Source organism: Schistocerca americana, chromosome 8 (assembly GCF_021461395.2).
Source record: "Schistocerca americana isolate TAMUIC-IGC-003095 chromosome 8, iqSchAmer2.1, whole genome shotgun sequence".
Lineage (NCBI taxonomy): Eukaryota > Metazoa > Arthropoda > Insecta > Orthoptera > Acrididae > Schistocerca > Schistocerca americana.
Window position 1 is genome coordinate 153,495,585 of NC_060126.1, and position 26,108 is coordinate 153,521,692.

A 26,108-nucleotide genomic window follows, 5' to 3' on the forward strand; every position below is an offset into this window, starting at 1 on the left:
GTTCGAGTCCTCCGTCGGGCATAGGTGTGTGTGTGTGTGTGTGTGTGTGTGTGTGTGTGTGTGTTTGTCCTTAGGATAATTTAGGTTAAGTAGTGTGTAAGCTTAGGGACTGATGACCTTAGCAGTTAAGTCCCATAAGATTTCACACACATTTGAACATTTTTTGAAGAAAATGGTCGGTATTATTACGAAAGTAGGAATATCGTAAAAAATGTTTAGATATACTTAATTTGGTGAAATGTACTGCTGACAAAGGCAGATCTACTTTCATGACAATGTTTTTCGAAGTCCAACTCACAAGGCACAAATGGCTAGCTTGTGCATTCCTGTCGCGCGCATTATCATCCGCTGCTGACAGTAGACTGACCATTGTGTTGTGCGACAGATCAGTTGTTTATTTTTCTCAATAACAACTATTTTATTCGCGATCACACATTGTCAGTTTGGCAAGCCGTAGGTGAGTAACCAGTATCTGGCATGTGCCTATCATTCCGCCTGAAGGAACGCTCGTCATTATTTTAATACTGCTCATATCAAGAGAAGGAATAAAATCCTTTGGTAAGTTTCCATTCCAGTCGCTCAGTGTTAAAAATACGATGGGTTACGTGGATTCTACCAAAATTCCAACGGAATTGGCAATCTATTTTTGTGTGAGTTGTCAATCTTTTCTCATTCGAAGAAGCATTACCGTTTGTGAGTAACGGCAACATTTCTCTTGGTGAATGGTTTAATTGTACTTCCTTTGTTACAGTGTAATTTGCCAAACTCATCTCACAGCAGCTATTGAGACAGAATTCCGAAACGGAGTGCCTCATTAAACAAGTAATTGGCAATCACAGAGCTCAATAGCTTACGAAAATTCTCATAGTGTCGGTTTGCAGTAACATAAAAGAAGAAATTTCATGTTTATTTTCATAATAGGAAGTTCTTGTTTCGCTAGCTGTCGATAACTCTTAAAAAATTAGTCACTGGAGTGAAATAAATAAAAAGGGAAGTATAAGTACTGATATATCGCCGTAGATAAGAAAGTTCCGTGTGTTTAAGAATTGACTAAACACTCTCCTCCTTGTGTGCTGTCATTCGCCAAACTTTCGTTTTGATGTCTCGAGCGGTTTAGGAGATATGAGAGATGTTGCGAGTATTTCACTCTCGCGGGCGTGAGATCGGAAGTGAGCGCGCTACATGGGATCCACTTTCCCGAGATCGGAGGCAGCTAGAGACCTCCTCCCAAATCTAAACAAAAATTCAGCATGTTAGCTAAATTTCATACGAAGCAATATATGGTGTAATACGCACCAAACGCAAAATCATAGCGACCCCTAATTTTCGTTGCAAACCTTTTGAGTTTTGCGTAGTGTCTTACTAAAATGTGTACATCACAATAAGAATGGTCATTAGCGAGTTGATGGGCACTTCGTCACGAAGCTGACATATAACGCTACAAGTAAGGCAAAAAACATGTTTTCTGCGAATAGTTTCTGTAAAATCGTTTGAGAAAGATAACAGGTTGCGCGCGCTTCGGTTCTGTCATCGCAGAGCGTCGCCAGTCGGCGCGTGCGAAGTATGGTGTACGCGTCGCAATATGCGCTGCACCCGCGCGACTCGTGCGGCACGTGCGTGTCGCGCTGTAGGGTCGTGTCTCGTCACACGTGCTATACGCGTCTCAATTTGCGCCTAGCCTTTACACTTGTCCGTCCTCTGCTGGAATATTGCTGCGCGGTATGGGATCTTTACCAGGTAGGATTGACGTAGGACATCGAAAAAATGCAAAGAAGGGCAGCTCGTTTCGTGTTATCGCGCAATAGCGTGTAGTGTCACTGATATGATACGCGAGTTGGGTTCGCAGTCACTGAAACAAAGGCGGTTTGCTTTGCGGCGAGATCTATTTACGAAATTTCAATCACCAACTCTCTCTTCCGAAGGCGAAAATGTTTTGTCGACACCCACCTACGCAAGGAGAAATGATCATCATAATAAAATAAAAGAAATCAGAGCTCGAACGGAAAAATTTAGGTGTTTCTTTTTCCCACGCGCCATTGGAGAGTGGAATGGTAGAGAAGTAGTATGAAAATGCTTCGATGAACGCTCTGCTAGGCACTTAAGTGTGAATTGCAGAGTAACCATGTAGATGTAGCTGTAGATTAATTTCCATGTGACTGGCGCAAATCATGTTCAATATGCTCTCCACCGTTTTCTGCAACAAGTTGAAATCGAGAAAGCGCATGTTCCACAACTGATCGAAGTGTATCTGGGGTCACGTTCAGAATGTGTTGCGCAATGCGCGCCTTCAGTGCGACTAAGTTTGCAATCGGAATACTGAACACAACGTCTTTCAGATATCCCCACAGCCAGAAGTCACACGGATTAAGATCAGGTGGTCGGGACGGCCAGGCTCTAGGGAAATGGCGGCTGGTAATTCTAGCAGTCCGAAATGGCTCTTCAGCAGGTGCTTAACTGGATTTGCAACGTGCGGAGGTGTGCCATCTCTCATAAAAGTGATCCCATCCACACATCCACACTGTCGGAGAGCTGGAATGACGTGGTGGCGCAAAAGACACTCATAGTGCTTACCAGCGACGGTACTGGGAACAGGACCGGAAGCACCTGTCTCTTCGAAAGAATAGGGCCCTGTGATAAATCATGCCATAAACAAGCACCACACAGTGAGCTTTTCAGGATGAAGTGGCACTGGTTGATTTGTGTGTGGATTTTCCGTTGACCATATTCGACAATTCTGTGTATTGACATATCTCGTCACATGGAAGTGGGCTTCGGCTGTCCACAAAATCTTTCACAGCCAATCATTGTCCACTTCCATGAGAGCAAGAAATTCTAAAGCAAAGGTCTCTCTTGCTGGCAGGTCAACATGAAGGAACTCGTGCACATGGGTAATTTGGAATCGATAGCAAAGAAGGATGTTTCGTAGGATTTTACCCACTGTGGTCACGGGTATGTCCAATGTTCAGGCAATTCTTCGTGCACTATACGTTTGCACACCACCACTCGTCTCCTCCTGCAATGCTGTGGCCATTGCTTTCACTGATGTCGAATCAATTCGTTTCCTCCCTGTACCAGGTTGCACACCAAAAGAACCGGTCTTATCGAATTTCCGAATCATTTTTTCCAGACCCACAGCAGTCATCGGACCAACACCTTCTTTCAAACCCTTCAATATCCGGAACTTCTGCAGAACAACGAGTGCACAGTCATCATTTTGTAACACGGCTTTACAAGCAGAGCGCGATCCTGCATTGAGACAGTCATGGCGAACGTCGCAGACGTGAAAGAAGGAAAAAGCGTGTACCAACTTCAATAGGTCGTGCGCATGACAGATGTTTTCAAAAAAAAAGTTCAAATGTGTGTGAAATCTTATGGGACTTAACTGCTAAGGTCATCAGTCCTTAAGCTTACACACTACTTAACCTAAATTAGCCCAAGGACAAACACACACACCCAAGCCCGAGGGAGGACTCGAACCTCCGTCGGGACCAGCCGCACAGTCCATGACTGCAGCGCCTAAGACCGCTCGGCTAATCCCGCGCGGCCAGGTGTTTTCATTTACATATTCTGACACATAGAACGCCATCTATTGATCAATTTTCACACTATTTTTTTGCTCTGTCACACGTTTTCCCCCTTCTCCGACAATATTCCGTTGCAATTTCAATCTCAGTCTGATCAATGGTGTTATTTCTACGGCGTTTTGGTTCAAATGGCTCTGAGCACTATGGGACTTAACGGCCATGGTCATCAGTCCCCTAGAACTTAGAACTACTTAAATCTAACTAACCTAAGGACAGCACACAACACCCAGTCATCACGAGGCAGAGAAAATCCCTGACCCCGCCGGGAATCGAACCCGGGAACCCGGGCGTGGGAAGCGAGAACGCTACCGCACGACCACGAGCTGCGGACAGCAGCGTTTTCAAAGTATAACTTTGATTATAATCACCCTGTATCTTGAGATAAGTATTCTTTAGGTTTAAGAAGGTTTCTGTTTTAACACATTCAGAAGTTACAAATTGTATGTTATAGAAATAAAACAACAAAAAAGCTTCTTTGATTTAATGAAAGAGTAAACTAGCGGCACTGGACGGGTATCCAAGTCAAGCTGGAGAATCAGCATATAGAGAAACTAATACATTGTGGTCTATGGAATAAAAAATTATATCATTAAATGAATGGACACAGGAACAGTGGCATGTAAGGAAGCGCACGTTGAGAATGCCACAGCGCAGCACGCAAGGATATCCTTTCATACTGCATCTGCGAGCTCTTTCCTTTGAAGTCCCACGTGAACCAGGTCGTAGCGTAGCATTTGGATGTAAACAGCGGACTGCAGGAGGTTTATAAATTTTTCAGGTGCTTGGAAACGTGTGCTGAATAGCTGGTAGGGCACTCAGCGACTCGGAGCAGACCAGTAATTTTACCGCACGGTTTCAGTCCTTTTTCCCCTTTCCCGTAGCATCAACATCTTATGCCGTAGAGGCAGCCATGGAATAGTAATCACAATGAAGGACCATTGTGGTGCTTAAGAGTTCTGGGCTTTGTCCATGTCCACATAGTTATCAGACCATTATAAGAGACGATCAAAAAATTTCCATTTGAGGACGTTGCTGCAGCGTACATGCAACGTAGCGCGACCCCGATGCGGGTGTGTAAGCATCGACATGTAGACGACGGATTATTGTGGCATTCGCGTACTTTCAATGAGCATCACCTATGGCGACGTTATTACCAAATGACTGCTGTTGTTCTTGTCTTGGCTGCCGATACGTCTACATCTACATCTACATCATTACTCTGCAATTCACATGTAAATGCTTGGCAGAGGGTTCATCGAACCACAATCATACTATCTCTCTACCATTCCACTCCCGAACAGCGCGCGGGAAAAACGAACACCTGAACCTTTCTGTTCGAGCTGTGATTTCACTTATTTTATTTTGATGATCATTGCTACCTATGTAGGTTGGGCCCAACAAAATATGTTCGCATTCGGAAGAGAAAGTTGGTGACTGAAATTTCGTAAATAGATCTCGCTGCAACGAAAAACGTCTTTGCTTTAATCACTTCCATCCCAACTCGCGTATCATATCTGCCACACTCTCTCCCCTATTACGTGATAATACAAAACGAGCTGCCCTTTTTTGCACCCTTTCGATGTCCTCCGTCAATCCCACCTGGTAAGGATCCCACACCGCGCAGCAATATTCTAACAGAGAACGAACGAGTGTAGTGTAAGCTGTCTCTTTAGTGGACTTGTTGCATCTTCTAAGTGTCCTGCCAATGAAACGCAACCTTTGGCTCGCCTTCCCCACAATATTATCTTGTGGTCTTTCCAGCTGAAATTGTTCGTAATTTTAACACCCAGGTACTTAGTTGAATTGACAGCCTTGAGAATTATACTATTTATCGAGTAATCGAATTCATACGGATTTCTTTTGGAACTAATGTGGATCACCTCACACTTTTCGTTATTTAGCGTCAACTGCCACCTGCCACACCATACAGCAATCTTTTCTAAATCGCTTTACAACTGATACTGGTCTTCGAATGACCTTACTAGACGGTATATTACAGCATCATCTGCGAACAACCTAAGAGAACTGCTCAGACTGTCACCCAGGTCATTTATATAGATCAGGAACAGCAGAGGTCCCAGGACGCTTCCCTGGGGAACACCTGATATCACTTCAATTTTACTCGATGATTTGCCGTCTATTACTACGAACTGCGACCTTCCTGACAGGAAATCACGAATCCTGTCGCACAACTGAGATGATACCCCATAGGCCCGCAGCTTGATTAGAAGTCGCTTGTGAGGAACGGTGTCAAAAGCTTTCCGGAAATCTAGAAATACGGAATCAACTTGAGATACCCTGTCGATAGCGGCCATTACTTCGTGCGAATAAAGAGCTAGCTGCGTTGCACAAGAACGATGTTTTCTGAAACTATGCTGGTTACGTATCAATAGATCGTTCCCTTCGAGGTCATTCATAATGTTTGAATACAGTATATGCTCCAAAACCCTACTGCAAACCGACGTCAATGATATAGGTCTGTAGTTCGATGGATTACTCCTACTACCCTTCTTAAACACTGGTGCGACCTGCGCAATTTTCCAATCTGTAGGCACAGATCTATCGGTGAGCGAGCGGTTGTATATGATTGCTAAGTAGGGAGCTATTGTATCAGCGTAATCTGAAAGGAACCTAATCGGTATACAATCTGGACCTGAAGACTTGCCCGTATCAAGCGATTTGAGTTGCTTCGCAACCCCTAAGGTATCTACTTCTAAGAAACTCATGCTAGCAGCTGTTCGTGTTTCAAGTTCTGGAATATTCCATTCGTCTTCCCTGGTGAAGGAATTTCGGAAAACTGCGTTCAGTAACTCCGCTTTAGCGGCACAGTCGTCGGTAACAGTACCATCGGCACTGCGCAGCGAAGGTATTGACTGCGTCTTGCCGCTTGTGTACTTTACATACTACCAGAATTTCTTCGGATTTTCTACCAAATTTCGAGACTATGTTTCGTTGTGGAACCTATTAAAGGCATCTCGCATTGAAGTCCGTGCCAAATTTCGCACGTCTGTAAATTTTAGCCAATCTTTGGGATTTCCCGTTCTTCTGAAATTCGCATGCTTTTTCCGTTGCCTCTGCAACAGGGTTCGGACCTGTTTTGTGTACCTTGGGGGATCAGTTCCATCTCTTACCAATTTATGAGGTATGAATCTCTCAATTGCTGTTGCTACTATATCTCTGAATTTGAGCCACATCTCGTCTACATTTGCATAGTTAGTTCGGAAGGAATGGAGATTGCTCTTAGGAAGGCTTCTAGTGACACTTTATGCGATTTTTTAAATAAAATTATTTTGCGTTTGTTTCTGGTGGATTTGGAAGAAACGGTATTGAGCCTAGCTACAACGACCTTGTAATCACTAATCCCTGTATCAGTCATGATGCTCTCTATTGTTTGTGGCTAAGAGGTCAAGTGTGTTTTCGCAACCATTTACAATTCGCGTGGGTTCGTGGACTAACTGCTCGAAATAATTTTCGGAGAAAGCATTTAGGACAATCTCGGAAGATGTTTTCTGCCTACCACCGGTTTTGAACAAGTATCTTTGCCAACATATCGAGGGAAGGCTGAAGTCCCCACCAACTATAACCTTATGAGTGGGGTATTTATTTGTTACGAGACTCAAATTTTCTCTGAACTGTTCGGCAACTATATCATCGGAGTCTGGGGGTCGGTAGAAGGAGCCAATTATTAACTTAGTTCGGCTGTTAAGTATAGCCTCCACCCATTGCAATTCGCACGGAGTATCTACTTCGACTTCACTACAAGATAAACCACTACTGACAGACACAAACACTCCACCACCAATCTGTCTTTCCTGAACACCGTCTGAGACTTCGTAAAAATTTCCGCAGAACTTATTTCAGACTTCAGACAGCTTTCTGTACCTATAACGATTTCAGCTTCTGTGCTTTCTATTAGCGCTTGAAGTTCAGAGACTTCCCCATCACAACTACAACAATTTACAACTACAATTCCGACTGTTCCTTGATCCAAGCACGTCCTGTATTCGCCATGCACCCTTTGAGATTGCAGCCCACCCCGTACTTTCCCGAGACCTTCTAACCTCAAAAACCGCCCAGTCCTCGCCACACAGCCTCCGCTACCCGTGTAGCCGCCAGCTGAGTGTAGTGAACTCCTGACCTATTCAGCGGAACCCGAAACCCCACCACCCTATGGCGCAAGTGAAGGAATCTGCAGCCAACACGGTCGCAAAACCGTTTGAGCCTCTGATTCAGACCCTCCACCCGGCTCTGCGCCAAAGGTCCGCAGTCGGTTCTGTCAACGATGCAGCATATAGAAAAACACCAATTCATCGGAGGGTCGACGATTCCTTTCGGACAAGGATCTGTCGCTGCCAGCTACGGATTTCTTCACAGTGCAGGACACAGTGTTTTAATAAGAGGATATCTTCAACTTGGTGCGTCGGTGGTATGTTTACCGCAATGCTCATGACGATTTTGCCAGATTGGCAAACCGATTGTGGATTGTGTGGTCTTCGAATGGAACTCTTTGACCACCCCTTATGTAATTGCTGATTACTACAATAACTAATCCAACGTAGCACACAGAGGATGTTTTTGAAAGGGGGAAGATCACTGGAGTGGTGACACCACATAATTCTCCACTAGATCTACGCTCTGACGCAGGACTGTGGTTTCACCAGAATAATTGCCACCTTACTGAACAATCGAAGAGTCTCTCTTGTGTTCTAAGGAAAGCACAGCCGTTGGAGTATTCAAAGATAAGGTCTTCCACGAGGAAGTGTATTGTGACCTGTGCTCTTTCACGTTCACACAAATGATCAGCCAAGACCTAACCCAAGCAAATGCTTCATATTTGCCGACGACTTTGCTTTGCCAATACAGATAGGCGATTCTGAAGAAGAGAAACTAGTGCTGACAAGAATTCTGGGAACAAATTCTAATTACTATGACAAGGACCAGCTGAAGCCAAACCCACATAAAACTCAGGTCTGCTCTTTCTACCAACGAAACAGACAGGCTGGATGAAAAGTGAAACTGGTTTGGGAAGGTGGCGAGCTTGAGCATTGTTTTACGCCCATATACCACAGAGTTACCGTAGAGAGATCACTCAATTAATGGCGCCACTGTCTTAATACCAAATATGAGGTGTTAGCTCGAAACTACATCATCCGGAAGCTTGTTGCTGGTGATGGGAGTGCCCACGCCAGGTGGTACGTACTTTTGCCATAGCAGTCTCTCTCTGGCCTGATGAATATGCCTCTCCAGCGTGGTATATGGCCGGACACACGAAAGAAGTTGATGTCCTTAATTAAACTACAAGGGTAAATAATGTACGTTTGAAAACAAGTCCTGTTGGTAAACTATACTGAAGGGCAAGAATTCCCCTGCTGACATAACTTGAGAAGTAGAAGCAAATGTCTAAAGAAAGGAAGTCTAAGAAAATGAGTTACACCCGCTGCATGGATATGCTTCGCCATGATGTTGACGGAAAACTAGGAAGAGCTTTTTACAGTCAACAGCTGCACTAAATACATCAGCCAAGAAAGCCAGAGGAAAACTGAGGTAAGCCAAAATAAGTCTACTGCAAGCAGGGGTAAAGCCAGTAGAATGCTCACTAGCTGTTCTGTCCAGTCCCAAGAAAAAAAAAGAAAAAATTTAATAAGCAATACTTGTCACGTCAGATGGAGGGAGAACAGTTGTAACTTCATGAAATTAGAAGTATCAGAGTTTAAGAATTGGGAAACCATAGAGGAGGATATTTGTGAAGGGAAGAGAGGTAAGACGCCTAAGAGCAATATACGCACATTAAGACACGATTTGAGCCGCAGTGAGACGTCAACAGAAGTTTACCATATTTTACGTAAAGTAGGGACATCAAGTAGCAAGTCGGATCACGGATTAAACACGTGATGGATCTATCTGACACTGCGCCAAGAGGCACAAGCCCTGACGCTAAAGGAAGCTTTCCAGTATATGTAAGTAGTAACATCGAGTGGAAATATATAAGAGAAATAGAACATTAAAATGTTTACGCGTCGAAGGAGCCAGCTAATGAAAATATACCGAATAGATATTATAGGTTAGCCGCGACTTAGAACAGTATATATGCCAGGCAGCAGCAGCAGAAGTATCCAGAAGTAATATTCTCAGCGAGAAGTCGGTGATCAGATCTGGTGACACACACATCAACTGCAAGATAAGTAATCATTATCTATTCTGGACAATAGCTTTGAACATAGACGATCTGTCTTTGTCTAGAATAGATAACATTTGCAGTTTCGTAATTAACAAGAACAATTTACGGAATAGTAATTGTCTCTTGTAAGCTTAGGCGTGTGGCCTGTTGATAAGAATAAATTGATTCTGACATTTATTAAAGAAGGAGTTAGGAACTGGCACATCTTTTATAAGTTGTCAAAGAGATAATAAATGAACTATTTAAATAAATACTGAACTCTTCAGCATACCCATCCTGCCATTAATTCTAAAACATTACCACTGCAACCAATAACCACCAAGTTCCGTTTCGGTGAGCTTTCTCCCTTTCATCTCCGACAACAAAGGTGGAGACCCCAACAACCCTCAGATTGTCGTCAACGTTCCTATTGCACTACAAAACTGTGCTGGGACGCGACAGTTCACAACTTGGACTGGACCGCATGGAGAGTGCTGAGCAGGTTACGAACGGGCATAAGCAAATCTAAGGACAACCTAATGAAATGGGGATACCTACAAGGGCCAACACTATGTGATGTAGAGAAGTGCAGACAATGAAAATTCGGGTCATTGTTTATTCTGTGCTGGTTCTCAAATCGATGCAGAGGTGTTCATGGCACAAGAAAGCGCTGTGTCAGTTGCTCGTTTCTGGGAAAAAGACTGATTTCAATTTTCTTTTATGTTTGTATACATATAAATTCCTTCAATTTCCTTATCTTAAATTGTGAATTTATAGAATCCTATGTGTATGCTACTCACTCGAGTAAATAAATTAGATCACTGATATAAATCTTGAACCGATCTTAACAGTGGACTTTTTATCTCCTTAGACAGTGTCGACTGGGATAGACTTTGCGAAACTCTGAAGGTAGCAGAGGTAAAGAATAGGAAGCTAAAACTTGTGCAGAAACCAGGCACAGTTGGCATTTAACGTACATTTTACTCACATGGTGTGCAATGGGTAATTCGTACCTCTCCGGCCTTGAGCAGTTCCTTTTCAAGATATTCAGCGAGTTGCTCTGTCTCTCCTCCAACCGATAGTGATGGACTTGACGATATCTGCACAAGAAATATACGTATACTATGCTAGCGTGCAAAAGATAAACATAATGAAAAAAAGAAAGCACTTTTCCCTGTTAAAGATGAAGAGAAATTACAGAAGAGGGTTGAAAGATCTGATTTCATTAGTTTTTGTTATCTATATTTTTTTATTTAAACTGATTAGACTTGGGCCTCTGAAGCCCCTCTCTTACAGTGGACCAGTTTTTTTACACATGCAGTATTTTTTATATCATACACTTAAGGAAATGATGTTAATTCTAATATGGTAAATGGTAATAGAAATGAAACTTAATTTATCGAATCACAATGTGAATAACAATACTAAGAGCTAATAGCATCAATACCAACAGTATTGCGACAAATGATACTAAACAATAATAATAATAATAACAGCGACAATAGTAGATACAAAATATGCTTATGGATTGACAAAAGTGATATTTTGTGACACTATGAGTTGGGAGGAAGAGAAATTTAGATAGATTGCGCCAAATAAGGCAAGGACACCCATACTACACTTTGTTGAGTGGGGCGTGGGCTAGACTTGGGGGTTGGAGTATTTTTAATATTTTGAAAGACGAATGGCGACTTGTAAGTGGGCATAAAAAAGTTCCAATTTCGACCCCGTTAAAAACCTGCGTTAATACCTACTTTTAAATCATTTTCTTGAAAGATAAACGCCTGACTATACTATTTTCTTTCTTTCCCTGAAAGCAAGGGGGGTGAGTGCGCCCCCTCCCTTGTTCTGGTATGGATGCCCTTGGATAGGGGCCTTAGGAAATGGCAAAGATCTGGAGTGGAAGAAAGTTATTTAGCAGAAATGTGGTATGGGACGCATGCAGAGCAAAGGCTGACTTTATCATTGTTTTGATAGATCTGTCATTAACTATCCTTTGAAGCTGAAGATGCTATTCAGTTTTCTGTAATAGGGAGGGAGGTCATACTAAATTCACCATCCCAGTACTGCCAAGAAATGAATAGTGGAATGGACAGAAAAGATTTTGCTCTGTTGAGAACGATTTTCTCTGCTGTGTTGTTCACGTACATTTTACTCACATGGCGTGCAATTGGTGATTCGATTCGTACCTCTCCGGCCTTGAGCAGACGAGGAGAGAAATGCGGGGTTGCATACGACGATAAGACGGTAGAGATAACAGCATGCATGGAAATCTCTGCACTGGTCTGCACATAGCCAGCATAATTGTGCTTGTTGTGCTTGAGATGGTGAAACATGGCAAAAGAGTCGAACGTCACAGATATGTCTGACATATGCGTTCACCGCCAGTTCCAAGTGAAGTGAGTTTTCCTGATAGAGACCGTTAGAGTAATGACTATGTAATCAAGAACCGGAACAACAACCGTTTGTCCAATATTCTTTCTCTGGTCAAGCGGGAAGAGGTTTCCGTATTTTTAATGGTCATGGAGAGATGCTGATGCCTTCTTGCACATTGTAGCTATGTAAAAAACTGTAGAGATTCGAAATATTTAGGACCAGAAAACTTAGAATTTCCAACCTGGACTGCTTAAGTTTTGGATGGACAGATCTTTAAACCAACATTCTACACACATTTTGATGAAGCATACACGTCTATCATGAGCGTAGAGAATCATATTTATCAAATTTGAGAAAAATCCGTTTAGCAGTTTATCTATTATTTAATGTAGATTGACACATAGAATGTTCATGACATAGTGAGATGGAAGATTCAATATTGCCTAGAACATGGAATTCTGAAGGCGACCAAAGGTTTCAGTTCCAGGTTTTAAATTGCTTTTAATGTCACATGATTAAATTTTAGTTATTTGCTAAAATAAAATTGGTGTTACATCATCCACTCTCTATACACTTTAGTTGGAAGCAGGTAACAAAATTAAAGACAGTTACTAAAAACCCTGTGGCTATAGGAATTTTTCATAGAAGTAGATCATATCAAGAAGTTTCGTACATGTGCCGTTTGAAAGTTTTCGTAATGGCTATAAATTTTGATCTTTATATAAACAAACTGCAGCCCAGTAGTTCATTTGTGCTATTACCCAGTATTTATTTAGGTCAAATGTTTGACTATCTCATATTAGTTACTATAATTTATAAGCCAAAATGGCTTCTAGATGGCTGCATGTGTAGTTAACCTAATGTCCATTTCTATAATGTATGATACAAAACTGCAAACATAGTTGTACCAACAATATCTTAACTTTTATAATTTGTGATTCGAAATGGCTGTTGGCCCCGAGTACAGACTGCTCGCCAGTTACGGACGATGTGTTGCCCGTTACGAGCAGATATAACAAACAGACAAACATGTAATAATTAGGCAGTGAAGAAATAACAAGCTAATGCAAGCAACAATGGCGAAACAATCGATGACGATGTGTAGAGAGCTGGAAAAGAGAACATGAAAATCTCACGAGACGCGCGTGGGCTATAGCACATGTAGTCTTGTAAGCCTGTTGGTGGCTGTTTCCCAACTTAATAGACCACAAGTGTCTTCTATAAAATTCTTCGTTTCGACTTCCACTACATAGCTATGCTACGTTGTAAACAATAATCGTTTACACCCTATATATACTTCACGTTGTCTCTGAGTTCGTAGGCGAAGTAGACTTAATGGAAGTATAAAATAAAATGTGGTTTTCTCATCATACTTGCGTCAATGGCTTAGTAAAAATTAGGTTTTTATGTTGCATTATTAAAGTTAATGGAGCAATAATAATAATAATTAAGTTAGCAGTAGTAAAGTTTTTGGTTTGAAAGCTCCTTCTGAACAAATGTTTTTGAGATAATAAGAAAATACAATTTTATGGCAATCTATGTCATTTCCAATGGAGAAGCACCGCTTTTGCTACTGAGCCAAAATGACCCACAACCCACTTTTTTTTCCAAAGAAACCAAACTAGCAGGTAATGCAAATTAGAAACAACCAAACTTAGCCGGCCGAAGTGGCCGTGCGGTTAAAGGCGCTGCAGTCTGGAACCGCAAGACCGCTACGGTCGCAGGTTCGAATCCTGCCTCGGGCATGGATGTTTGTGATGTCCTTAGGTTAGTTAGGTTTAACTAGTTCTAAGTTCTAGGGGACTGATGACCTCAGAAGTTGAGTCCCATAGTGCTCAGAGCCATTTGAACCAACCAAACTTAAAAATAATTAGAGCCTTCCTAAATGTGATGTTTTGTATATGAAAGATACACGAAAATCGATTTATATGAATTTTCTTACACTAAAAATTAAGCAAATTATTGAAAGTTGGTTGCTAAATCAAGTCGATGAAACCAAAAAATATATGAATAACAAAAGAAACTTGCCTTGTTAAAAGTATGTCTTTTGCTATTCATCGATATAATGAAGTGAGCTGATATGCCCGTTTGTTACCTGAAAAGACGTACCTATTACATACAACGTGATTTTTATGTAATTTACGTAACTATAAAATACTTTTTGATTACCGGTCGTGGACGTTGAATAGCCAACCCAAGTGGAAGAACAGTTTGGAACACATGTAAAATGGGCGAGCGCAGTGAACGAAACGAACTGGATACTGAACTAACTAGGAGTAGTCGGCAGTGGAACTGAGACAGGTGGTCTTGCGAAGAACGACGAGTGTGGCCGAGGGAGACCGAGACTGAGACGAGCACGCGACCGAGGCTGGAACGAGAACTGCCGAAGTGACCGCCGCGACCGAAGTGAACTAGCGAACTATGAACCGATCAAAAATGGTTCAAATGGCTCTGAGCACTATGGGACTCAACTTCTAAGGTCATCAGTCCCCTAGAACGTAGAACTACTTAAACCTAACTAACCTAAGGACATCACACACATCCATGTCCGAGGCAGGATTCGAACCTGCGACCGTAGCGGTCGCGCGGTTCCAGACTGCAGCGCCTAGAACCGCTGAAACGAAGCGATCGTTCCTCGTTCCCGGGAACTATAAGTAGACCCCCGCAACCGAAGTGAACTATGAACCGATCGTTCCTCATTCCCTGGAACTATAAGTAGGCCGCCGCGACCGAAGCGAACTATGAACCGATCGTTCCTTGAAATTTGTTCCTCGGTCCTTTCGTTCATCTTGGTGAACCGTTCCTTTGCACCCGTTCGTTCGCGAACTACCCATCTTTACCGCGTAGCGTATAGGTTTTTTTGAGCAGTTACCAGAAAGCGCCAGACAACAGGCTGTACTGCGCATGCGCAGCTACGATGACGTAGGCAGCCCGTGCTTGGTGCTTGCTCTGCTCATACGCATTTCATCGTATTTCTGGAGGAATTTCGTGCGTGGTAGGGCATCACGTGACATGTGGAGCCCTGCGGCATGTTGTTGAGAGGACATACTGAGTTGTACTTAGAGCAATTGATTTATCATATCCTACTCAGATATTATTATTATTCTGGATTTACAATGTGAGTACATTTTTCCAGCACCTATTCTAGATTACAGTAAGTCACTAATTATTGTTCTCCACTCTTCTCTATTTGTCCATAAATATTCAGGAATGTTGTTCTTCCTCATTGCTGACTGAACTCCCTATATCCATGTATCAGGTGGTCGTCCCCTTTTTCTTCTTCCAATTGGTACCCAGTCGATTATGCATTTTGGTAGCCTTTCCTGTTCCATTCGTCTGATGTGTCCATACCATTTAAGTTGTTTGTGCTCGATGAAATCAATAATTGAATTTTTACATTTCATCTTGTCTCTGATTACTTCATTTCTTATTCTTTCTCGTCTTGATATTCTTGCTGAACGTCTCCAGAAATCCATTTCTGTGGCTAATAATTTTGATTTCAGTTGCCATTTTGTTGTCCACACTTCTGAACCATATGTAATAATGCTCCTAACTATTGTTTTAAAAATCCTTATTTTGTTATCAGTTGTTATATGTTTGTCCCAGAGAATTCCATTCAATAAAGAGATTGTCGTCTTTTCAGAATTTATTCTTGATCTCCTGTTTCCCATCATTTGTCATAGTCTTGGGCTATAATCAGTTGGTCATCTGCAAATTGTAACGAGTATATTGTTCTATCATTTATTGGTATTCCCATAGCGTGATATTTTTTCTTCCAATTCTGTAAAGTTACTTCTGTATATATTTTATACAATGTAGGTGAGATGCTACATCCTTGATGTAATCCTTTTGTGACTTGGAATCCATGTGATAGATATTTACCAATTTTTATTTTTGAAATAGAATTTTTATATAAATTTTGAATTGCTTTAATTATTCTTGGATTTATTCCTACTGATATTAAAGCTTTCCATAAACTGGATAAAGGCACACTATCATAGGCTTTTTCTATATCTATGAATACTAATTGTGTAGGTTGTGCCCGAACCATTTTTTTGTATCCATGAATATCAATATTAATTTTAATCAGATTTTCATCAATAGGTTCCCAGTTTGTGACCATTCTTTTGAATTTGTTTTTCATCAATATCGATATCCCCCGTTTTGCTCTTTGATTTTTTGGGACACCACTATAGAAATGTGTATATGATCCTATTCGTTCAATACCTCGTCCTTTTTTCTTAGTTTCTGGGAGTATAATAATATCTTGATTTCTAGCCTCCATTTCTTTAATCACTTCTCCTACTTTATTTTGTAATCCTTGTATATTCCATACACCAATTAAGACAGTCCGTTTTCTTAGCCTTTTTCGTCTCCTATTATATCCGTCCTGCTGTAATCTTATAGGCTTTTTAACCAGTGAGGTTTTTCCAATGAATGGGGAGTTGGCCCATCGCATTAACCCCCAACCTGGAGGACCAGGTAATTTTTGCTCAAGGTTTTCTTCCTTTAGCCTTTGGTAATTTAATACCTAAACTACAAGGCAGTAGTTGCTAGTTTTGGTCCACCCCGGGTACTTTATTTCCCCGGTACCCTCCATATCTGGTGGGCATTCCCCTATCCGCCACCTGGGGAGGCGCCCGATGGGAGACTAGCAACTCCACTACTCAGATAAAGGATGCAAATAAGGAAACAGTTGAAACTTCCTGGCAGATTAAAACTGTGTGCCCGATCGAGACTCGAACTTGGGACCTTTGCCTTTTGCGGGCAAGTGCTCTACCAACTGAGCTACCGAAGCACGACTCACGTCCGGTACTCACAGCTTTACTTCTGCCAGTACCTCGTCTCCTACCTTCCAAACCTTACAGAAGCTCTCCTGCGAACCTTGCAGAACTAGCACTCCTGAAAGAAAGGATATTGCGGAGACATGGCTTAGCCACAGCCTGTGGGATGTTTCCAGAATGAGATTTTCACTCTGCAGCGGAGTGTGCGCTGATATGAAACTTCCTGGCAGATTAAAACTGTGTGCCCGATCGAGACTCGAACTCGGGACCTTTGCCTTTCGCGGGCAAGTGCTCTACCAACTGAGCTACCGAAGCATGACTCACGTCCGGTACTCACAGCTTTACTTCTGCCAGTACCTCGTCTCCTACCTTCCAAACTTAACAGAAGCTCTCCTGCGAACCTTGCAGAAATAGCACTCCTGAAAGAAAGGATATTGCGGAGACATGGCTTAGCCACAGCCTGTGGGATTTTTCCAGAATGAGATTTTCACTCTGCAGCGGAGTGTGCGCTGATATGAAACTTCAGGAGTGCTAGTTCTGCAAGGTTCGCAGGAGAGCTTCTGTAAAGTTTGGAAGGTAGGAGACGAGGTACTGGCAGAAGTAAAGCTGTGAGTACCGGACGTGAGTCGTGCTTCGGTAGCTCATTTGGTAGAGCACTTGCCCGCGAAAGGCAAAGGTCCCGAGTTCGAGTCTCGATCGGGCACACAGTTTTAATCTGCCAGGAAGTTTCATATCAGCGCACACTCCGCTGCAGAGTGAAAATCTCATTCTGGAAACATCCCACAGGCTGTGGCTAAGCCATGTCTCCGCAATATCCTTTCTTTCAGGAGTGCTAGTTCTGCAAGGTTCGCAGGAGAGCTTCTGTAAAGTTTGGAAGGTAGGAGCCGAGGTACTGGCAGAAGTAAAGCTGTGAGTACCGGACGTGAGTCGTGCTTCGGTAGCTCAGTTGATAGAGCACTTGCCCGCGAAAGGCAAAGGTCCCGAGTTCGAGTCTCGATCGGGCACACAGTTTTAATCTGCCAGGAAGTTTCATATCAGCTCACACTCCGCTGCAGAGTGAAAATCTCATTCTGGAAGGAAACAGTTCTTGGCAAAATATCATTTCAAAGGTAGACTCCACAGCTCGAAGTACAACAAAATTCTGCTAATAGGTTTCTTTTTAATTCGCACTCTTCAATACTGTTATGTAGCATTTCCAACAGGTTTACATCTACAAAGCACGACAATAAGCTAGTAGGATGGAACACAAATTTCTTGCAAAAAAATGAGACAGTTTCTTGTGTAGCTTACACCGGAATAAAGGACAATAAATTTCATGACTATTTCAGAATGTGAAAAAATTAACATTGTTGTCTGTGAGGCAAAGAAACTGTATAACTGACAGTTTATATTCTACTCTATGAATAAATATGAATCCATGTGGGGAGTTAAAACGATAATATACGGTATGCTGCCAGTCTCAAATTTAAAATAGAATGGCATTCTGTAAATTTAAGACGTAAACACAAATTAAGAAATAACTTCAGGCCTAGAGGAAGTACTAGACAAGTGCCTTGTGTTCGAAAAACATTTCCTCAAAAGGCAGATTTGTAAGATTCTGCTACAGCTGTCATTATATTTGAAACAAAATATTTAGTTCAAAACTACTGACCAAATTTGCCTACTTAGTCAGCTTCAAGTCAATGTTTACATATGTTCGTACGTATATAGCATTAAGAGATCTTACAGTGTCATAAAAGGAATAGGACATCAGAGACTACTCCAACAGCATTGGAATTTCATAAACCATACTAAAATGCTTCATTCCGCTCTAATTGCACATTTCTATGTCTAGATGCCCTCTGCAGTACCTGATATTCAGCTTTTCATGTGGTTTTCGTGATACCAATTTTCTTGGAAGTTCAGTGCTGTATTCTCATGTTTGTCCTTTATTATGGTATAACATCATTCGTCCCAGAAAATGAAAATTTGCACTTTAAATTGAACGAGGTTGAAAGTAGTCGATAGTAAGAAATGAAACACTTCGTTTCAAATAAATTAACAGCCTGTTTTGATTTCATTTGACGTGGGAGCTGTAAACGAAGACACGAAACGTATACGCAGGTCACGTGGAAAGGACCCCTCCACCCCCCCCCCCCCCCCCTATAACTCAGCTTGCTCTGCGCATGCGCGAATCTGGCAGCTTGGGCGCGCCAGAAAAATTTTTCCGGGTAGCTTCTGGCTACTTGCTGCTACTGCTCATACAGCAAACAGCCACGCTTCAAGTAGCCAGAAGCGGGAGGAAGGCACTGCTCATACGCGAATTCAGCTCTGCGCATGCGCACGAACCCGCTGGCAACTGCTCATACGAACCTTATGGCGGATGGGCGAGCTCGAGAGTGGGGGAGCCACTGCGCGTGGCACTGTTGTCGGATTTAGCCTAGCACCTTCCCTCGAGGCTGTAGCTCATTGGGAACCTTACTTTTGGTGTAACCCTAGTAGGAATGAGGGGCAGTCTTACAGAGGAAGTTGATGTGGTTCTGCCATGCAGTGGAGAGTGGAGGTTAGCACTGAGAGTTCAGTCTCCCAGAGGTAACAGGTGTGAACTAATTCTGTCGAGGAGTGTAATGGATAGCAGTGAGTCGTCAGGTTTTGAGAGACACTGCTGTTCAATGGAGTGTAGTGGGAAGAGGTGACGAGTTGGACTTACGGAAAATGAGGACGAAGTGCTGCCCATGGACTTGGCGCGCCGCTTTAAGTAGCGCCTCATCTTGGCCTGCAGCAGCAAGTTCATGACGCGCAGCCGCTGCGCCTCGTCGTGCACTGCATCGAACTGATGCAGCAGCCGCTGCTGCCTGACCCGCGCCTCCCACGTGTTCGCCGGCGCCGGCTCCGCCTCCTCCTCTTCTGCCGCCTCCTCCACCAAGCTCCCCTCAGGAGACACAGGCTCTTCCTAACAACAGAGCGAGCCACTCCAAAATTATTGCTGTAGCATAAAGAGGGCGTTCTTAACCCCCAAGAAAACTTACACCAACAGATAAAGATCATAAAGTGAATGTTTTCAGATAATGAACCAGTACAGGGAAACAATTATTTCTGGTTGTTTAAGGTACTGAATGGAAAAAAAAAAAAAAACTGTGAAGACATGGGTTTGTAGCGGCCGAGGAACAATAAAGTTGGAGGCATCTGGGCAGGAGCCTCATTAACAACTGTTTGCATATTAGAATTTGCTGATAGGTTGTTGGGTCATGGTCAGCAAGGAGTTACCACTAAACGTCAGCATGAAGTCGTAGGTCGAAACCTAGCAGAAACTAAAGACGGATTTTTTGGCAGGGTCCATGCCGTCTTTCTCATTGTGCAGAAGGTAACAGGGATATCTCGAATGCAGACCCTAATTTTGACATTGTTGCCATCCAAGATAGAATCCCAAGCAGATACACTAATTGCTGAATACCAGGCCGGATTCAGAAAAGGACGCTCATGTGCGGAACAGATCTGGTGCTTAAAGACAATATTACAAGTGAGGAAATGCAGAAACACAGTAGTTACATTCATCGACTTCAGGAAAGCATATGATTCAGTGGACAGTGGAACCCTGTTTAAAATCATGGAAGAATTTGGGATCGACCGAAACACACGAAAAATCACAGAACAGACACTTATAGGAACAACGGCCAAAGTGAAATTCATGGGCGAAGTATCAGAATCCTTCGAAATCAAATCTGGAGTCCAAGAGGGGGACGGACTATCTCCAATCCTTTTCAATATTGTTCTAGAAAAGATAATCAGGGAATGGGAATCTCACGTAAAGGGTATCCAAATTGGTATCAAGAAATAGATCCGAATTAAAGTCAAGTGCCTTGCTTTCGCTGACAATATTGCAATTATCACCAATAACAGAACACAAGCGATTCACGCAGTGGAAAAACTACATGAAATTTCACAAAAAACCGGACTGCAGATATCTTATGAAAAAACCCAATGTATGGAAAGGCAGCCAGAAAATAAATCCTCTTTAATAACAAAATATAGTAAAATTGCACAAGTCTGCCATTTTAAATACCTCGGTGAAACTATACAGTCCTCAGGATTAAACCGAATTGCCAATGAACAAAGAATCACCAAGCTACAGAAGGCCTACAAGCTAACATGGACGCATAACAACAAGAAGTGCATTTCGACAGACGCAAAATTAAGGCACTATACAACAGTGATTCTTCCAGAAGGAGTCTATGCAGCTGAAACAACGGTGATTGATGGTCATTTAAAAATTAAGGAAATAGAAAAGCAGGAAAGAAAAATTCTCAGGAAGATTTACGGTCCAATCAACAAAAATGGCATTTGGATGAAGAGACCACAAAACGAACTCTATAGAAAGATCAGCATAGTAACAGATGAAATCAGACAGCGCCCTGCCAAATTTTATACACATATCTACAGGATGGAAGACTCCAGAACAGCAAAGAAATTATTCAATATTATAACAAGGAGTAAATGTGGCACAGAATGGCTGAAAGAAGTCCAGAGGGATCTACAGCAGATCAACATAAAAAATCTCGAATATCGCACCGAGTGCCGGGATAAATCACAAGTGTGAAGTTTGGAGAAAGAACATCGGGTCAGCATGGTAAAAAATGGACAGAGGAACGGAAGAAGGAGCATTCCGAGAGGATAAGGACGTTTTGGGAAGCAAAGAAGAAAAACATCCGAAGATGAAATTATAAATTCAAGTTCAATCGCTCTCCTAAAGGGGAGCAATCGTTATAATAATAATAATAATAATAATAATAATATACAGGGTGATCAAAAAGTCAGTATAAATTTGAAAACTTAATAAACCACGGAATAATGTAGATAGAGAGGTAAAAATTGACACACATGCTTGGAATGACATGAGGTTTTATTAGAACCAGAAAAAAGAAACAAAGTATTGCTAGACGCATGAAAGATCTCTTGCTCGCGCTTTTGGTGATGATCGTGTGCTCAGCCGACACTTTCGTCATGCTTGGCCTCCCAGGTCCCCAGACCTCAGTCCGTGCGATTATTGGCTTTGGGGTTACCTGAAGTCGCAAGTGTATCGAGATCGACCGACATCTCTATGGATGCTGAAGGACAACATCCGACGCCAATGCCTCACCACAACTCCGGACATGCTTTACAGTGCTGTTCACAACGTTATTCCTCGACTACAGCTAATGTTGAGGGATGATCGTGGACATATTGAGCATTTCCTGTAAAGGACATCATCTTCGCTTTGTCTTAGTTTGTTATGCTAATTATTCTGATCAGATTAAGCGCCATCTGTCGGACATTTTTTGAACGTTTGTATTCTTTTGGTTCTAATAAAACCCTATGTCATTCCAAGCATGTGTGTCAATTTGTACCTCTCTATCTACATTATTCCGTGATTTATTCAGTTTTCAAATTTATACTGACTTTTTGATCACCCGGTATATATATCATAAAACTGGATGCATGTATGGTCCACATATCCTTGTAATCCACTTGATCGATACCAGCCAAACTTGGTACACAAATTAATTACTGTCTGGAAAGAATCACGATGGAGGTAAGAACTACCTACCCGTCGAAGGGATGGAGGCTGAGAGTCAAAAAGAGGCATAGCTCACGACGCGCAAATAGCCAGAATAAATTCATCCAGTATCTCAGAACGGTAGTAGTTAGTGACTTGCAGCAACATCGCAGCTAATTTCAAACCTTAACAAGACTTTTTTTGGCTCACACCTACCACGAAATGATGAAAGCAAAAATGCTTATCGTTCACTACATTTTCGCTGTCCATGCAGTACAACTGCCACATCAGACATTATCTTTAAATTTATTACTTCTCTACTAATAACTGTTGTTGCAACCCATTTTACAGACACAGTCACATATGCCATTGAATGTATCTGCAAAAATATATTATTGTACGACACATCGTTCAAGACACACAGCGTCATAAACACTGCGCTGCTTGAAAATGAAACTGCAGGGAGACGTTCGCTAGAGATACAGGTGTAGAAATTGTGTATAAATATGTGTGAAATACGATACATGTGAAACGTATATGTACATATTCCGGTAAAGTTGTGGGTAATAAGTTCCTTCTAAACCCCTGGATCAACTTACAGCCAAACTTGGTTCAAATATTACTTACTATTTGGAAAGAAATACTGTGGAGGTAAGAACCAAATGAGGGAAAGGAGAGGGCGGAGTCGAAGATAGACTTAGAGGGCCTGAAGAGAAGACAGAAAGTGTAGGGGGAGCTAGAGGAGGAGAAGGAGATGGACAGACAGGGGAGGAGGACATGAAAAAAAAGATGGGGGACGAGCAGGTGGACAGGGAGAGAAAGGAGCAGCAGATGGACAGAGAGAGGGGCAGGAGAAGATGGACAGACGTAGCTAGATTGGGAGAGAAGTAGCTCAGCATGCAATTTTGCCAGATTTCGTGCCCACCCCCTACGTTGTGATGCACTGTTGCCAGAATTCTTACAAAGGCCAATTGTTTTATGTATAAAATAACAGTAAATTCAAAATTTGATGCAAAATTTTTACAAAATGGCAATAAAATCGAAAATTGGCTGGAAATTCAAACAATAGCCCAATTGCGCTAGTGCGTTTTTTCCCCACTTCTGTGACGTCGCTGTGTAAGTAGGACAGTTATCCTAAATATAAATTAGCAGAAAACTGAAAAATTCAAGATGCCTCATTGTCATGTTGATAGAAGCATGGCTGACCTGGAATACTGGTGCAGCTCTGTGATGTCAGAATCCAAGATGGATGACCTAGAACATGAGGCCAGACTGTATTGTTATCAAATTTCTCCCCTGCGACAAAGGAGGTTTGTTTCTCCTGTAGGTCCAAGTCTGCTGTTCTGAAACAATGGGCAAGGTATACACCCCTCCCTTCAACCTGTACCAGTTTTGGGCAAGTCTCAGCCATCTGTGATGTATATGGGGACTGAAGCAACGAATGAAAATTTTTACCTAGGTCGGGATTCGAACCCAGGTCTCCTGCTCACTTGGCAAATGTAACCACTTGGCCACCCTAGTACGGAGGCTCTGTACAACTCCACGAACTAGCCTAGCACGCCTCAATCCAAATTCCCATTCACACCTGAGCCCACTTGGTACTCTGCCTAAACTAGAACAGCATTGCAGATGCTTTAACACAAATTTTTATTTGCAGCTTCCGTTTGCATATATATAGATCAGTGATCGATGGAGTTGTGTGGACGTCCTCCAGAGGAATTCTGCTCGGTTGGCGCATTACATCGTCAAAATCGTGAGATGGTTGGAGGACGCTACCCACAATGCTCCAAACGTTCTCAGTTGGTGAGAGATCCGGTGACCTTGCTGGCCAACGTACGATTTTGCAAGCACAAAGACAAGCAGTAGAAATTCTTGCCGTATGTGGGAGTGCATTATCTTGCTGAAATCTTAGCCCGGGATAGTTTGTCCTCAAGGACAACAGAACGGGCGTAGAATATCGTTGACATACCGCTGTGCCGTAAGTGTACCGCAGGTGACAACCAAAGGGGTCCAGCTATGAAAAGGAATGGCACCCCAGAGCATCAGCCCTGGTTGTCGGGCCGTATGATGGGCGACAGTCAGGTTCGTATCCCATCGAAGTCTGGGGAGTCTCCAGACATGTCAGATCTTGGACAAAAGGTGTTTGTTTGTTTCCCATGCAGTTCCAGGCCTGTCTATTAGACAAAGCTTGTCAAACTGAGCCTGAAGATGTCTTTCATCCTGCAGGTAGTATCCACTCTCCTGACCTATTTTCAGAGACATGAAAACCCAGTTAACGTATTTTCTGCAGACTATAATTCACTGGGAGGCTTATCGGTATTTTTTAAAACAGTGAGGCCATTTCTGGAATTCCTGCATACTATTTATCGTAAGTTCACAGGCGTAAACGATTCTCTTCCCCCCCCCCCCCCCCCACCCATTACCGTCACAGTTTAGGCAATTGTCACCCTATCTTTGGATCTGACATGTCCTAAGATTAAGTGCACTTGCATTATGTTTAACCAACCACTACAATTGCTGGGAGAGAATAGTAAAAAAATAAACTCATCCTGAATTTAGAATAGTGAGAAATTCACTTAGTCTATGTTTAAAATGCTTGAATACTCTCTTGTTGTTTGCAGTAGACCACCTTTCCAGATCTTAAAACTGTGCTGTTTACTAGTACTGGTTGGCGAACACTCGTCACTGCCCAGTCTCATACGACTATCGTGCTATCGACAGAGGGTGTCAAATTGATTCCATATTTTTAGATTTCCAGAAGGCTTTCGACACCGTTCCCCAGAAGCGTCTTCTAACCAAACTGCGTGCCACCGGAGTATCGCCTTACTTGTGCGACTGGATTCGTGATTTCCTGTCAGAAAGGTCACAGTTCGTAGTAATAGACGGAAAGTCATCGAGTAAAACAGAAGTAATATCCACGGTTCCCCAAGGAAGTGTTATAGGCCCTCTATTGTTCCTGATCTACATTAACGACATAAGAGACAATCTGAGTAGCCGTCTTAGATTGTTTGCAGATGATGCTGTCATTTACCGTCTTCTAAAGTTATCAGATTATCAAAACGAATTGCAAAATGATTCAGATAAGATATCTGTATGGTGCGAAAAGTGGCAATTGACCCTGAATAAGGAAAAGTGTGGAGTTATTCACATGAGTACTAAAAGAAATCAGCTAGATTTCGATTACGCGATAAGTCACACAAATCTGAAGGCTGGAAATTCAACTAAATACTTAGGGATTACAATTACAGATAACCTAAATTGGAACGATTACATAGATAATGTTGTGGGCAGAGCAAATCAAAGACTGCGGTTCATTGGCAGAACACTTAGAAGGTGTAACAGCTCTACTAAATAGACTGCTTACACCACGCATGTCCGCCCTATTTTGGAGTGTCGCTGTGCGGTGTGGGATCCGCATCAGGTGGGACTGACGGATGATATCGAAAAAGTACAAATAAGGGCAGCTCGTTTTGTATTATCGCCAAATAGGGGAGATAGTACCACATATATGATACGTGAATTGGAGTGGCAATCATTAAAACAAAGGCGTTTTTCGTTGCGACGGGATCTTCTCATGAAATTTCAATCACCAGTTGCGAAAACATTCTGTTGGCACCCACCTACATAGTGAGAAATTATCATTAGGATAAAATAAGAGAAATCAGGGCTCGCACAGAAAAATTTAAGTGCTCGTT

At 42.4% G+C, this 26,108-nt stretch overlaps 1 protein-coding gene across 1 annotated transcript in view; it reads right to left on the reverse strand.

Annotated features, from left to right (window-relative positions):
- The window catches only part of LOC124545640 (trichoplein keratin filament-binding protein-like), a 110,499-nt gene that overhangs the window by 79,648 nt on the left and 4,743 nt on the right, over window positions 1–26,108 (reverse strand). The window contains exon 2 of the mRNA XM_047124586.1: window positions 19,591–19,833. Coding sequence (XP_046980542.1) covers window positions 19,591–19,833 — 243 coding nt within the window. The remainder of the gene's footprint in view (window positions 1–19,590; window positions 19,834–26,108) is intronic.